Source organism: Oncorhynchus tshawytscha, linkage group LG20, assembly GCF_018296145.1.
Source record: "Oncorhynchus tshawytscha isolate Ot180627B linkage group LG20, Otsh_v2.0, whole genome shotgun sequence".
NCBI classification, from domain to species: Eukaryota; Metazoa; Chordata; class Actinopteri; order Salmoniformes; family Salmonidae; genus Oncorhynchus; species Oncorhynchus tshawytscha.
This window is the reverse complement of record NC_056448.1, coordinates 22,992,725-23,007,148: the sequence shown is the minus strand read 5'-3', so window position 1 is coordinate 23,007,148 and position 14,424 is coordinate 22,992,725. Positions and strand designations below refer to the sequence as shown.

At 46.0% G+C, this 14,424-nt stretch overlaps 2 protein-coding genes and 1 pseudogene across 2 annotated transcripts; 2 read left to right on the top strand and 1 right to left on the bottom strand.

Annotated features, from left to right (window-relative positions):
* The first annotated feature begins 4,485 nt into the window (after positions 1–4,485).
* LOC112219720 lies at positions 4,486–6,098 on the top strand (annotated as a pseudogene).
* A 1,532-nt stretch (positions 6,099–7,630) lies between these two features.
* On the bottom strand, positions 7,631–9,235 carry gadd45gb.1 (growth arrest and DNA-damage-inducible, gamma b, tandem duplicate 1). Its single transcript, XM_024381332.2, has 3 exons — positions 9,005–9,235; positions 8,686–8,893; positions 7,631–8,568 (listed from the first exon to the last, which is right to left on the bottom strand). Exons 1-3 carry the CDS (start codon positions 9,145–9,147, stop codon positions 8,455–8,457), a joined length of 465 nt encoding a protein of 154 aa, XP_024237100.1. The 5' UTR covers positions 9,148–9,235; the 3' UTR covers positions 7,631–8,454.
* Positions 9,236–12,035: 2,800 nt separating this feature from the next.
* On the top strand, positions 12,036–14,212 carry LOC112219829 (growth arrest and DNA damage-inducible protein GADD45 gamma-like). Its single transcript, XM_024381333.2, has 3 exons — positions 12,036–12,840; positions 12,969–13,176; positions 13,294–14,212. Exons 1-3 carry the CDS (start codon positions 12,740–12,742, stop codon positions 13,405–13,407), a joined length of 423 nt encoding a protein of 140 aa, XP_024237101.1. The 5' UTR covers positions 12,036–12,739; the 3' UTR covers positions 13,408–14,212.
* Positions 14,213–14,424: the final 212 nt, after the last annotated feature.

Genomic DNA, 14,424 nt, shown 5'->3' with positions numbered 1-14,424 from the left:
GTGGAAGAGCGCGTCCGGGAGCACGCAGCAATGCTCCACCATCTTGGCACTGCCATGGACCGCGTTGTCCAGACAATGGACTGCTGGGAGAGACAGGGAGTTCTCCCAGCGCCTCCACCAGCACAACCGGGGTCTCCACTACGTGCCCCTCCTGGTCCCAGTGGGATTCGTCTCTCCCTTCCCCAGGAATATGATGGGACGGCTGCGAACTGCCAGGGGTTCCTACTACAACTAGACCTATACCTGGCAACCGTCCATCCGGTTCCTTCAGGCCGTGAGAGGGTGTCCGCCCTCATCTCGTGCCTCACCGGGAAAGCTCTGGAGTGGGCCAACGCCGTGTGGAGAGAGGGAGATGGGGCATTGGACCAGTTTGAGGAGTACACCCGCCGTTTCCGGGCAGCGGCAAGTGAGCGCCTCTTCCATCTGAGGCAGGGGACGAGGAGTGCTCAGGAGTTTGCCCTGGAGTTTCGGACCCTGGCTGCCGGCGCGGGATGGAACGACAGGGCCCTGATCGACCATTATCGTTGCAGTCTGCGCGAGGACGTCCATCGCGAGTTGGCCTGCAGAGACACCACCCTCACGTTCAACCAACTGGTGGACCTGTCCATCCGGCTGGTTAACCTTTTGGCTACCCGTGGACGTTCAAATCAGGGTCTGTTGGTTCCATCCCCTTGCACCCCCTCTCCAATACCCATGGAGCTGTGAGGGGCGGTGCGCAGGGAGACCAGAGGGGGTTCCAGCTCGTGCACCATCTGTGGCCGCAGAGGTCACACTGCCGGTCGGTGTCGGGTTGGTACCTCTGGGTTTCGAGGCAGCAGGCAGGGCACTCTGGCGCCACCCCAGGTGAGCCGGTACCATTCTCACCCAGAGTCCTCTGTTGCATATATGTTTGTGTATGTCACTTTCCCTGAGTTTTCCTCGCATTCCCAGCATAAGGCGCTCGTCGATTCAGGCACGGCTGGGAATCGTTCGCTCATAGTTTAGGGATCCCTGTTGTTCCCGTGGCTGTGCCGTTCCCCGTTCACGCCTTAGATAGTTGACCATTAGGGTCAGGGTTGATCAGGGATGCCACCACTCCTCTGAGCATGGTGACACAGGGGGGTCACAAGGAGAGAATTAGTCTCTTTCTTATTGACTCTCCTGCGTTTCCAGTGGTGCTAGGTCTACCCTGGTTAGTTTGTCATGACCCCACTGTTTCTTGGCCACAGAGGGCTCTCACGGGGTGGTCGAGAGAGTGCTCGGGGAGGGTTTTAGGGGTTTCCTTTGGTGCTACTACGTGGAAAGTCCAGACCAGGTCTTCTCCAAAAACAAGGCGACTCAATTACCACCCCATCAAAGGGGCGTTTGCGCGATAAATCTCCTGGTAGACGCTGCACTTCCCAGGAGTCACGTGTATCCCCTCTCACAGGCGGAGACGGAGGCTATGGAAATATATGTCTCTGAATCCCTGCATCAGGGGTACATTCGGTCATCCACTTCACCCGCCTCCTCGAGTTTCTTTTTTGTGAAGAAGAAAGAGGGAGGTCTGCGCACGTGTATTGACTATCGGGGTCTGAACCAGATCACTGTGAGGTATAGTTACCACAGCAATTGAGTCAATGCACGGGGCACGCTTCTTCACCAAACTAGATCTCAGGAGCGCTTACAACCTGGTGTGTATCCGGGAGGGAGACGAGTGGAAGACTGCTTTCAGTACCACCTCAGGGCACTATGAGTACCTCGTCATGCCGTACAGGTTGATGAATGCGTCATCAGTCTTCCAGGCCTTTGTAGACGAGATTTTCAGGGACCTGCATGGGAAGGGTGTAATGGTGTATATTGATGACATTCTCATATACTCCGCTACACGCACCGAGCATGTGTCCCTGGTCTCCTGTTGGAGCATGACCTGTACATCAAGGCTGAGGAGTGCCTGTTCTTTCAGCAGTCCGTCTCCTTCTTAAGGTACCGCATTTCCACCTCAGGGGTGGAGATGGAGAGTGACCTAATTTCAGCCGTGTGTAGTTGGCCGACTCCCACCACGGTAAAGAAGGTGCAGTGGTTCTTAGGGTTTGCCAACTACTACCGGAGGTTTATCCGGGGTTTTGGTCAGGTAGCGGCTCCCCTTACCTCACTGCTGAAGGGGGCCCCGGTGCGTTTGCAGTGGTCGGCTGAGGCGGACAGGGCTTTTGGTCACCTGAGGGCTCTGTTTACCTCTGCTCCCTTTTGGTCACCTGAGTGCTCTGTTTACCTCTGCTCCGGTGCTGGCCCATCCGGATCCCTCTTTGGCGTTCATAGTGGAGGTGGATGCGTCCGAGGCTGGGATACGAGCTGTGCTCTCTCAGAGCTGGGTAAGCCACCGAAGCTCCACCGAAGCTCCGCCCCTGTGCCTTCATCTCGAAGAAGCTCAGGTCGGCGGATGTGGGGGACCAGGAGCTGTTGGCTGTTGTCAAGGCTTTGAAGGCATGGAGACATTGGCTTGAGGGGGCTAAACACCCTTTTCTCATCTGGACTGACCACCGCAATCTGGAGTACATTCGGGCAGCGAGGAGATTGATCCCTCGACAGGCAAGGTGGGCCATGTTTTTCACCTGTTTTGTGTTTACCCTTTCCTACAGACCAGGCTCCCAGAACGTGAAGGCAGACGCATTGTCCCAGCTGTATGACACAGAGGAGTGGCCCATGGATCCCACTCCCATACTCCCTGCCTACTGCCTGGTGGCGCCGGTAGTGTGGTAGCTGGACGTGGACATTGAGCATGCGTTACGTGTAGAGCCGGTCCCGTCCAGTGTCCAGCTGGACGTCTGTACATCCCGTCTGCTGTTCGTGACCGGTTGATCTATTGGGCCCACACGTCACCCTCATCTGGTCATCCTGGGATCGGTCGGACAGTGCGCTGTTTGAGCAGGAAGTACTGGTGGCCTACCTTGGCTAAGGACGTGAGGGTTTATGTTTCCTCCTGCTCGGTGTGCGCCCAGTGTAAGGCTCCTAGGCACCTGCCCAGAGGGAAGCTACACCCCTTACCCGTTCCACAGCGGCCTTGGTCGCACCTGTCGGTGGATAACACCGCGATCCTGGTCTTTGTGGATCGGTTCTCGAAGTCCTGCCATCTCCTCCCTCTGCCCGGTCTCCCTACGGCCCTACAGACTGCGGAGGCCTTGTTTACACACTTCTTCCGGCTCTACGGGGTGCCTGAGGATATAGTGTCTGATCGAGGTCCCCAATTCACGTCGAGGGTCTGGAAGGCGTTCATGGAACGTCTGGGGGTCTCGATCAGCCTTACTTCGGGTTTTCACCCCGAGAGTAATGGGCAGGTGGAGAGAGTAAACCAGGATGTGGGCAGGTTTCTGCAGTACTATTTCCGGGACCTGCCGGGGTAGTGGGCGGCGTTCGTGCCCTGGGCCGAGATGGCACAGAACTCGCTTCGCCTCTCCTCCACTAACCTCTCTCCCTCCAGTGCGTACTGGGGTACCAGTACCTGGAGCCGCACATCAAGGGGGGGATACTGTCACGACTTCCTCCGGAGTCAGTCCCTCTCCTGTCCCTCTCCTTGTTCGGGCGACATTCGGTGGTCGATGTCACCGGTCTTCTAGCCATCTTCTAGCCTCTTTAGGGGATTGAGATACATCTAAATAAAGTTTGGGGATTAGACTGCATGACACCATCTTGATTCCTAATCTGCAAGGGGAGGGGTGAGTAGACAGTGTCAGAGACAGGGGTGAGAACACTTTGTGCTATGAGTTCATTTAACTTTTACTCTGCAATTTGAGTAGGATGATGCTTCACATGACCATAACCATGGGTACAGCTCAGAGCTGTGGAGACCACAGAGAATGGCGATAGACATATTTTGAGGCAGTTAGTGGAAATCTAAGGCTACAAGCTAAATGGAGTTAGATATTTGCATTTCAGGGTTGACCAGACATTGAGGAGGACTGGGATCTTTTTCGAACTCAATCAGCATGACAGAGTGATCTCCAGCCTTGTCCTCGTCAACACTCACACCTGTGTTAACGAGAGAATCACTGACATGATGTCAGCTGGTCCTTTTGTGGCAGGGCTGAAATGCAGTGGAAATGTTTTTGGGGGATTCAGTTCATTTGCATGGCAAAGAGGGACTTTGCAATTAATTGCAATTCATCTGATCACTCTTCATAACATTCTGGAGTATATCCAAATTGCCATCATACAAACTGAGGCAGCAGACTTTGTGAAAATTTATATTTGTGTCATTCTCAAAACTTTTGGCCACTACTGTAGATCTTACAGTGAGTGAAATGCTTAAACTTAAACTTTCTTTGTAATACATCAAATGTTGAGCAACTATTATAATAGTATAATTCAGTTATGTCATCATACTATTGACTATTGGGTTCTCAAGGTGACTTGATACAGTATTATATTTCCTTTCCACAGTCAGTTCCTTTCCATTACCTGCCATGCCCTGAGTAGCAGTAAGGATGCCAGGGGGCCGGTACCAGATGTCCTCCAGGAGGCCGGTACCAGATGTCCTCCAGGAGGCCGTGCCCCAGCCTCTATAGCCTGTCAGTCAGCTCAGAAGGTGGGCAGGACGAGGAGGGGGCCGACCCTCCCCAACGCCTCACCCCCCTGGAAAGGCTCACCACCGAAATGTGTCAGGATGAGTGGACCATCAAGGAGCTGATCGTGGGCCGTAGGATTGGCTTCTACAAGTTCCGTGGTGAGATCGGATATGGAACCTTTTCCCGCGTCAAAATGGCCTTCCCCGTCCTCACCAAAGGTAAAGGTCACACTGCTGACCATACAGAACTTCATCAACATCTTGGATGAATGTATCATCCATGTAATGATGATAACAGCAAAGCAATTCATTAGTGTGACTGTGAAACCACCACAGTAAAGCATGTTGAAACTGAATTGAGGAAAACACCTTTCTCAAGTTATCCAACATCTGACTCTCTCCTTCTCACCCCCAGACAAGGTGGCCATCAAGGTGCTGGATAAGACGCGGCTGGATGTTTAGGTCCAGAGGCTACTCTCCAGGGAGATCTCCTGTCTGGAGGCCCTGCAGCATTCCAATGTTGTGCGTCTTTACGAGGTGGTGGAGTCACACAGCCGCCTCTACCTGGTGATGGAGTACTCTGGGGGAGGGGACCTCCATACACACATCTGCTCCGATGGTAGGCTGTCAGAAGCAGAGGCCAAGATCACCTTCGCACAAATCCTGTCGCCATCAAACACATGGTCAGTAATATTCAATTTAATTCACATATAGAATCAGCAATATGATCACAGGTCTTAATAAAGTCCAGTACAGAATTAATATAAAATATATTATTTCAGTCAATGTGAATAGTCAAATTATTTCATATAGTATGTCAATTGTTTGTCTTTGCAGCATGACAAAAACATCATCCACCGGGACCTGAAGGCAGAAAATGTACTGTCCACCTGTAATGGTTGTGTGAAGGTGGCTGACTTTGGCTTCAGCACCAGCGACACCCTGGACACCTCATGTGGTTCTCCCCCTTATGCCGCTCCTGAACTCTTCAGGAACGAGTGCTACACGGGGCCACCAGTGGACGTGTGGGCCATGGCCGTCCTGCTCTTCTTCATGGTAACCGGCACCATGCCCTTCCAGGCTGACACCATGGGCAAGCTGAGGCTCGCCGATATTATAAGGGGTCTACACCCTCCCGCCCTGGGTACCAGGCCCGTGCCAGTGGCTGATTCGAGGCATCCTGAAGCCTGTGCCAGCGGATCGCTATGCGGTGGAGCAGATGTTGGGCTGTGACTGGCTGCTCCCTGTGGAGTACCCGTGGACAGTGGTGACACCGGTCCCCCTCAACCCTCTGCGCCTGGCAGATGCAGAGCCTGGAGAGCTGGATGATGATGAGGCGGAGATCAGAGCCTCCCTGGAGGAGCTGGGTGTCAACATGGAACACATACGCAACAACCAGGGCAAGGGCAGCCGCAGCCCCATCACCGGGCTTTACCGCATCCTATTACACCGCGCCCAGAAGAGGCGTGGCACAGAGACTGTGCCTGTGATCAGAGGGTTTGTCCAGGATCCTAAGAAAGAGGGCCGCCTAGCCTACAGAGGTCTGATGCACTTCTCCAAGTTATGTGTCCTTCAGTAAGTGACCAGCCTGGACATGGGTCCTTATATAAGCCTGCTTTAATCCATTGAAGATTCACTCAGCATCATACAGCCACAAATGTTCTATTGAACTTGAATATGGACATTTGTGGTAACACACAGGTACTGAAACATTGGCCTGAAGGACTAATGTCTTTAACAGGTATTTGTGTTATTTTGTTATCTATTGTTTTATATCAACTCAGCATTGCTTATTCTGTTTTTCTATGATCTACTATTGTCTACTGTACACTGCTGTGTTATATTTCTTACATTGCTATTGCACTGTTGCTGAAGAGTTTGCAAGTAGAGCATTTCACTGTTTTGTTTACATCTACTGTGTTCTGTGCACATGACGAATACGCTTTGATTTGAAGTAAGATTGTTATAATACAATAATATATGCCGTTTAGCACACACTTTATCCAAAGCAACTTACAGTCATGCGTGCATATATTTTTCACGTAAGCCTATGGGTTGTCCCGGGAATCAAACCCACTATCCTGGTGTTGCAAGCCCCGTGTAAGATATGAAATAGGGGTATAAATGTTCCTGATGAAATGAGCCCCATCAAAGTGAATTTAAAAAGCAACCTTATGTGATATGTATACTTTTATTCATATCACAATAGACCGCATGAAATATGAAGAATGTGCTGAAATAGTATTGCTTAAAGACACTCCTTGGTTGTTTGCTGAGATCATAGATAGTCTCTGAAATCCAGATGATTTTTTTGTCATTGTGATTTTTTGTTTAATCTGAGAGAAGATTGATTTTACACAGGTGCTTATCTCTGTATTATATTTGACCACCAAATTGACCTTCTACCATTGTGAATGTATTAATCCTTGAATACCTAAATATTTTCGAAATATAGTGCTATAAAGACGCAATTAACATTCACGCAGGCTTGTTTTGTTAATCTGAAACAGGTGTGTTTCAAATATAGGATAATGCCTATGCAATCAAATTTAGGGCTACTATCAAGTCTCTTTGTATGAAGTGCTTCCAAAAGCCAATGTCCTGCTCGACCCCATGTAAACAAAAGCCCACACCATCTGGCAGAGCAGCAGATGATATCCAGATCCTATCCAAGCACCCAAACCAGTCTATACCGGCCCCCTTTGCACTCAAACTACCCTCGACTCCTCCTCCGTCCGACCCCCAACTGCAAAGAGCAGCAGATGGCGCAGCGTGGCTATGGAGACATCTGCCGGTCCAGCGACGTTCATACAAAAGACCCTCTGTGTGGACCGCTGGATGTGACAGCAGAGCGCGCGCAGCTATTGTGCGCCCCCTATACACATGCAGATCAGCCGAGAGGAGGCGGATGGAATACAGAATTTTCCTGAAGGGATAACAGTGAGCAGATGATAGACTTTAGCGCTTGCTATGCAAATTTTCCCAAAACCTTTGTCAACCCAATAACCTCCCCACATTCTGCCCTCATAAGTAGGCCTACCGTCCAAACTTAATGAAGAAATTGAAAACACATGACAAAAAATATAATATGCAGTTTTATTAGGTTATTGTTTTTTTCATAAACATTTCTCAAGTTAAACATTGAAAGAATTATAAATCAATGTCTTCTTTTTTTATTTTAAACATAATGAAATGTTCTTAAGTATAAACAGTGAGAACATTATAAGTTAATATCTTGTTTTCTTTTTTCTTTTACAAAGTGAATAAACACATTCTAAAGTGAAACCCTTAGGGCATTATAAGTTGCCCAATTTATTAAATGTGCATTGGTTTTGACAGCGTTAAACGTTCTAAAGTCAAAACTTCAGAGCATTAGGCCTAGGAGTTAATACCTTTTCTTATATTTTTAAAAGGCTATTCTTTTTTTGCCATGATTACATTTCTAAAGTGAAACCTTTAGAGAATTAAGACAATTCTGGAAAGTGGGAAACATTTCGCTGAATGCAACGGTTGTTATTGCTGCTCAGCAAGAAGACATTTTAAAAAGTCCCTTTTTAAGAACGCTTCTTCTTGGCACCGCTTCTTCTCCTACTGCGCGTGCTTCAACGTGAGACGTTTGCTCTTTGGACCACAAAATGCAGAACTCGCTTCTCCTTTCTCTCCAAACCTCATCCGCACAATGAATGAGGGCCATCTTTGTCGCTCTCGTGGCATACCTGACCTCATTCACATAAAGAATGGAAGTCATCTTGGTATGGACCGGACAAGAGACAACGAATCGCGGGGGCCACTCGGGCCGGCCTCGCGCTGCCTGGATCGGAATCCTCCTCAGGAGTATCCAGGGATGAGAAACAGTGTCATCCTGTAAACGGATGAGTATTTCCTTATAGGTTGAAGGTTTACAGCATCTCAAGAGAGAAGAGTCAAGTCCCAGATCAGCGCTCAAGAAGGGTGATCTCTGGAACCCAGTCGTTCAGACTGTGGCTCTCCTCACAGAACAGGTGCAGCTTCTCCAGAGCAGCGTCCTCCCAAGAACCATCAGCTGGGTTCTGTTGACAAACAAAAGGGGAAAGGAACATTAGTCACATGGACACAATGAGCAGTTCATAACATTCTATATTATTCAATGTTTGAATTAAATCACTTGGAGTTGTAATATAACATACAGTGATAAGACAGCAGTGGGCATCTTCAAGCTGGCCAGTCTTGTCCCCAACAATTTCGGCCAGGCGCTGCATGTCGTTCACTCTGACGATGCTGATGTCGTTGTCAAAACAGAAAGACTGGATGAGGGTGAAGTGGATCTGGAGAGCAATGTCACACTCCCACTCCTCATCGGTGGCCAGAACGCAGAAAGACACGCTGTCTGGGTCACTGAAAGAAAAAACAGAAGTACCATAAGTATGTGCAAAATGACTTCAAAATTATTAAAACATAGATAGAAATTATAAGTTTACATTAGCATTTCAAGAAACTCATACTTACACATTCATAACTTTAGCAGACTCGTAGACACCAACCGTCAGGCAGTCATTTTCTTTAGCAGAGAGCAAAACTTCCTCTAGTGCATTGCCGGTGCACTGGGCACGCTCAGCGAACTTCTGGATCAGAACTTCCTCAAGAGTCATGATGATGCAGAATATTTCAAAAGGAACTTCGTACGTGAGAGGTAGTGTAGTCGGAGGATAAATCCGAAAAGATTGGTGAGTCTGAAGAGACTGTGCTGCGTTTTAATACCCTTGGGCTCGTGGCCCCTGTAAATACACAGCGCTCTGATTGGTTGACCTGAATGGTGCATTGGTATGCTAATGTCATTGTCCCAATCTAGCTCATGGCAGATTGATAGGGGTCATTACGGCACGTCTTTTCTGTGCAAGGCATGCTCTCCAACCGAAAATAAACAATGTTGCATTACGTTCATATGCATTTATAATATTTCTAATGTTATACATGTTTAAAAAATAGAGATTTGGGCTGTCGTATTTTGCATTGCAAGTTTCCTTGAGTTTTTATAGTTTCAAATGCCGCACTGATGCCAATGGCCTCGAAAGATGCTTTAGGGGTATGCAATTGATCATTTATCAAATCAGTCTATTCCCTACTGAAACTAATCATCCAAAGAAGGGCAATTGAATAATAAAACTGCGTAAAGTGCTTTAAAGTGCCCGAATTGTCTCTGATTAAGATTATGTAGGCTGATTTCAGTTTTAGGTGAAGGTGTCCGAACACCAACAATAGCATAACATGGTGAAAATAAAGTGTGCATAAGACGCACCATCCCCCCTTTGGAGAAGGCAGGTGGCAATCCGTAGAACCTGATCAAAAACGGCCCCTATTGTGTCTGCAGCAACTCATATTATCACGCTCTCCTTACAAATGCAAATTAACCGCGCGTGCCAGGACACCGTGTGTGCCTCACAATATGCACTGCTGGCCTATACTGACCACGTGATCGTCATCAGCGGTCGGAACTCTTGCATGGTTTTATTTATTTACTTTTGACACATGGGCCAATGAAGAGCCATGCTTTTCCATAAAAGTAATTCTAAAAGTTGAGCAAGCCTATGCCCAAATCCAGATATTGCACAATTTATGAATTATCCTTTATTAGAATATAACTGTCAACAGGTAGCCTACGTTTAAAGAAACACATATACCTTACAGACATATTTCAAGCCACTGCATTTGGACATGGGCACAGTTTGGCCCACTTTTATCCCATTTGGTGACATTTAAAGTGCATAAAATAATCTAGAATTGTCTTGAGTAATTCTATAATTCTAGAGGGTCAGTGATTGACTCAGCGCCATTGTTTGATGGATAGCAGCGCAGCAGATGGAGGATTGCTATGAGGACACCCTCTGTCACCCTGACTGACCCCGACCCCGAGGCGCGCTGCTCCTGTTGTCGGCGAGTCTTTACATTCACTGGACGAAAAAATCTGTTGTCTGAGTTTTGATCCAATTTAAATGTGAATAAAGCGAGCGTATGGTCAAAAAAGAGGCCACGAGCCTAAATTGCAGCACAGGGTTGAATCCTTCCGAAATGTTTGGAATAAAAACAAAATATGCTGTTTTGATCAAACAAGGTTATTTTGCTACAAAACAAACTAATTGATTGTGGCAATCATTGGTTTATTATCAGGCAATCATTAGTTGAGAAGTTTAAATGGCTGATGCACGACAACAACCCATAGCTTGCATAGGTTAGTGCACAACAGTTTACAAACATAACAGATTGAGTTCCTTGAATCAGAGTTTGATTCATCTGATAGCAGCTCAAAGACTAGGCTCTTTTTTTTGGAAGGATCAACTCAGCATGGCAACAGGGCAGGCGCGTGGAAGTCGATATGCAACGCATTGTTCTTGAAGTAGCACATCTGTCGGACGGGGTCCCCCTCCCCAGTAGCGCTTGACAGGTGTTCCTGGCTCAAGTCATGGCTTGCTGGGGCGAATTACATGCTGCACGTTGAGCCATGACTCAAAACGTATTTGTGCAGATGCAAATTAGCCAAAGCACACAACCAGACAAACCATACTTTCCATTAGCAAATAGCAAACAACGTTCTATTAATTTAGTAGTGGCTGACTGCTGGTAGCAATCATGTTGGTTCTTAGTAGCCTATACTAAATAATCAAATGGGGCATGCAAGATTAAGTTGGGTTTGTAACTTGCATGTTGAAACACTGTGGTCACAATGTAGGATGCTTTGTGTATACAATGCAATACAATAATATAGGGGAAGCTGTGAGACTATATTACAATCTCCAAGCTATTGTGTTTGCCTCTGTGCTTTTTAAAATAAAATCATAATCAAATCTAGTTGCATTGGTCCATACACATATTTATCAGCGAAATGCTTGTGTTCCTAGCTCCAACAGTGCAGTAATATCTAACAACACACACTAATCTAAAAAAGAATGGAATTAAGAAATATATACATTTTAGGACACACAATGTGGAGTCCCGAGTATAAATATATATAGCCTACATGTGATATAATGTATAGACATTGTGGACCGTATGTGGTTAGAATATGTCTGTATAGCCTATCTGAAGAATATGTAGAACAGAACTGTATATGTACAGCAATAGTTGAATAGGATGTCATTGACTAGAAAACAGTAGACCTATATACATCAGAAATGGGTGAAACAGTATGAAACATTATTAAAGTGACCAGTGTTCAATTATTAAAGTGTATATGTATGCAGGACAGCAGGCTCTACGGTGTAGGATTGAGTAACCAGGTGGTAGCCGGCTAGTGACAGTGACTAAGTTCAGGACAGGGTACTGCGTGGAGGCCGGATAGCGGTGGCTATTTATCAGTCTGATTATCTATTTAGTAACGCGCTCTAACAATTTCTTATTCTGAGACAAACTTTTTATGCTGTCTATGCATAATTGCAGCAGCAAGTCATTGTCCATTATGCATTGCGGGTGCAGAATTACCTCTGCTTTTATCATGCAGCAGTAGTTTTCTTTGTTGACCCCTCACCTTCCCCCACAGACAGATGGTATCGTGTTGCTATGGAGAGAGATACAGGCATCTGCAGATGCCACGCGCCTGAAGTGAGCCCTGCAAAGCAGCGACGCATGCCATAATCGGATGCAAATAGAAACGTTGGGCCAATTCTGTTCTCCAATAAATGCCTATTCAGTTATCTGGATATTAAAGTAAGTAACACAATAATATTTTACGTCTAAATAAATTTAGATTTCCAGAAATCTTTCTGACTACATAAAGTTGGTATATATACATACTCTATTTGAATCATGAAGGGTGCATCAGAAAAATGGAACAAATGTAACGCTGTAGCGATATCTTTATGTAGTTTGGAAGCCCTTAGTGTTACACTTGGATATGGTTGTGGATTTTACAGTAGGTTAATAACCTCATCATTCAAACCGACCCTGCACGAGTCTGAATTCATTAATCCAGTACATCGGATGAGGTTCAGGGAGTTTCGTATTTGATCCATTCAATCCAAGGATCCATTGATCCTTTCTTCAGTAGTTTTGTCTATAGACACGCGCCTGCTAGGGCGTGTCACTCGTGCATTGTCGCCCAGCAGCCAATCACAGAACGCGTGTGTGCCGCGGTCTTGCCTATAAATATGATCTGTTTCTCACAAACAGTACAAACATACTGTACTTCTGTTTTATCCTCATCAACATCTTCTCAATTGAGCTCTACAAACGTAACTATCTATCTTCAAGATGGAAGCTATTGGCAAATCTCTGAAGGAAGCTCTCAAGTCTGCCCAGTGTGAGGATCGCCTCACTGTTGGTGTATATGAGAGTGCCAAAATAATGAATGAGTAAGTATTTTATCTACTAAACGTGTGCTTTATTTATACCTTTCTTGACATTTACTCATTTACTGACACAATTGTGTTATTTTATGATAATATTGACCAATGAAAGTAAATTTTTTCTATCTCAACAGTGACCCAGACAGCGTGTCTCTCTGTGTTCTGGCCACCGATGAGGAGTGGGAGTGTGAAATTGCTCTCCAGATCCACTTCACCCTCATCCAGTCTTTCTGTTTTGACAACGACATCAGCATCGTCAGAGTGAACGACATGCAGCGCCTGGCCGAGATTGTTGGGGACAAGACTGGCCAGCTTGAAGATGCCCACTGCTGTCTTATCACTGTATGTTATATTACAACTCCAAGTGATTTAATTCAAACATTGAATAATATAGAATGTTATGAACTGCTCATTGTGTCCATGTGACTAATGTTCCTTTCCCCTTTTGTTTGTCAATAGAACCCAGCTGATGGTTCTTGGGAGGACGCTGCTCTGGAGAAGCTGCACCTGTTCTGTGAGGAGAGCCACAGTCTGAACGACTGGGTTCCAGAGATCACCCTTCTTGAGCGCTGATCTGGGACTTGACTCTTCTCTCTTGAGATGCTGTAAACCTTCAACCTATAAGGAAATACTCATCCGTTTACAGGATGACACTGTTTCTCATCCCTGGATACTCCTGAGGAGGATTCTATTCCAGGCAGCGCGAGGCCGGCCCGAGTGGCCCCCGCGATTCGTTGTCTCTTGTCCCGTCCATACCAAGATGACTTCCATTCTTTATGTGAATGGGGTCAGGTATGCCACGAGAGCGACAAAGATGGCCCTCATTCTTTGTGCGGATGAGGTTTGGAGAGAAAGGAGAAGTGAGTTCTGCATCTTGTGGTCCAAAGAGCAAACGTCTCACGTTGAAGCACGCGCAGTAGGAGAAGAAGCGGTGCCAAGAAGAAGCGTTCTTAAAAAGGGATTTTTTAAAATGTCTTCTTGCTGAGCAGGATAACGCCGTTGCATTCAGCGATATACTTCCCACTTTCCAGAATTGTCTTCATTCTCTAAAGGTTTCACTTTAGATGATTTAAATATGACAAAAACAAAAAACAGAAATACATTTTTTTAAATGTACTTAGACTATTCTAAAGGTTTAACTTTAGACCTTTTAACATGAGATTTATTAAAAATTTTATGAAAGATTATTTCAGTTGTTATTATCAAAAATGTTACAATATTGAACTCCTGATTATGTCAACAACTAAAAAGAAAGATATATTACATTTGTTGTTCTCTAAAATGTTTTGCTGTTGAATTCTTGATTATGTCGAAAAATAAGAAAGAAGATACATGAATAAATACATTTGTTATTTTCTAAAGGTTTCGCTTTAGACATTTCTTGTACGACAAAAATATGAATAAAAAGTTGAATGTAAATCTTGGGTCTTGAATGTTCTACACATACTACACACACATTTAAGTGTGGTAACAAATCAGTCTCCCATCCAGCATTTGTAAATAAACATTAGCTCTTACACACTGTTTGGTGCTCTTACCAGTACCCAACACTTGTACATCCCATAGGCCTGATGTACTGTGGTCTATCCT